General features: G+C 65.8%; 1 gene segment (V, D, J or C); it reads right to left on the bottom strand.

Moving 5' to 3' along the window:
* Positions 1 to 438, bottom strand: part of LOC104127827 — a gene marked incomplete at its 5' end in the record, with an annotated part of 6,651 nt that overhangs the window by 3,745 nt on the left and 2,468 nt on the right. Inside the window, 1 exon segment of the C gene segment in view lies at positions 52 to 369. Within this exon segment, the coding sequence occupies positions 52 to 369 (318 nt within the window).

Genomic DNA, 438 nt, shown 5'->3' on the forward strand with positions numbered 1-438 from the left:
TGTGGGGGGAAAGAGGCCCCGTGGCCGGGATTCGGAAGGCGCGGCACCTACCTATGTCCTTCTGGATGGACCTGGAGATGGATTGGTCGAGCTCGGGGACACGGACGGTGCAGGTGAACTTCTCGCCGGAATTCCATTCGTCGGCGCAGATCTTCAGGGTGCTGGTGAGGCGGTAGAGCCCGTTCTCCAGCGCCTCGGCCCTTCCCAGCGTCGCCTCGGCAGCGGCGCCGCTCCCCCGGCTCCAGGAGAACTTCACGTCCTCAGAGGACTTCAGGTTGGTGGCCACGCAGGTGATGCTGGCGTTTTGGCTGAGGTAGAGCTCCTCCAAGGATGGGGGGAGGATGGTAACCTCCACCTTGGGCGCACAATCTGAGGGCGGGGGGGGAAGGGGCGTCCATTGAGCCGGCGCCAAATCCCACCAGGGTGCCCACCCCCCCC

The sequence above is a fragment of the Egretta garzetta genome, unplaced genomic scaffold, assembly GCF_000687185.1.
Source record: "Egretta garzetta isolate BGI_Z169 unplaced genomic scaffold, ASM68718v1 scaffold776, whole genome shotgun sequence".
In the NCBI taxonomy this organism is placed as follows: Eukaryota; Metazoa; Chordata; class Aves; order Pelecaniformes; family Ardeidae; genus Egretta; species Egretta garzetta.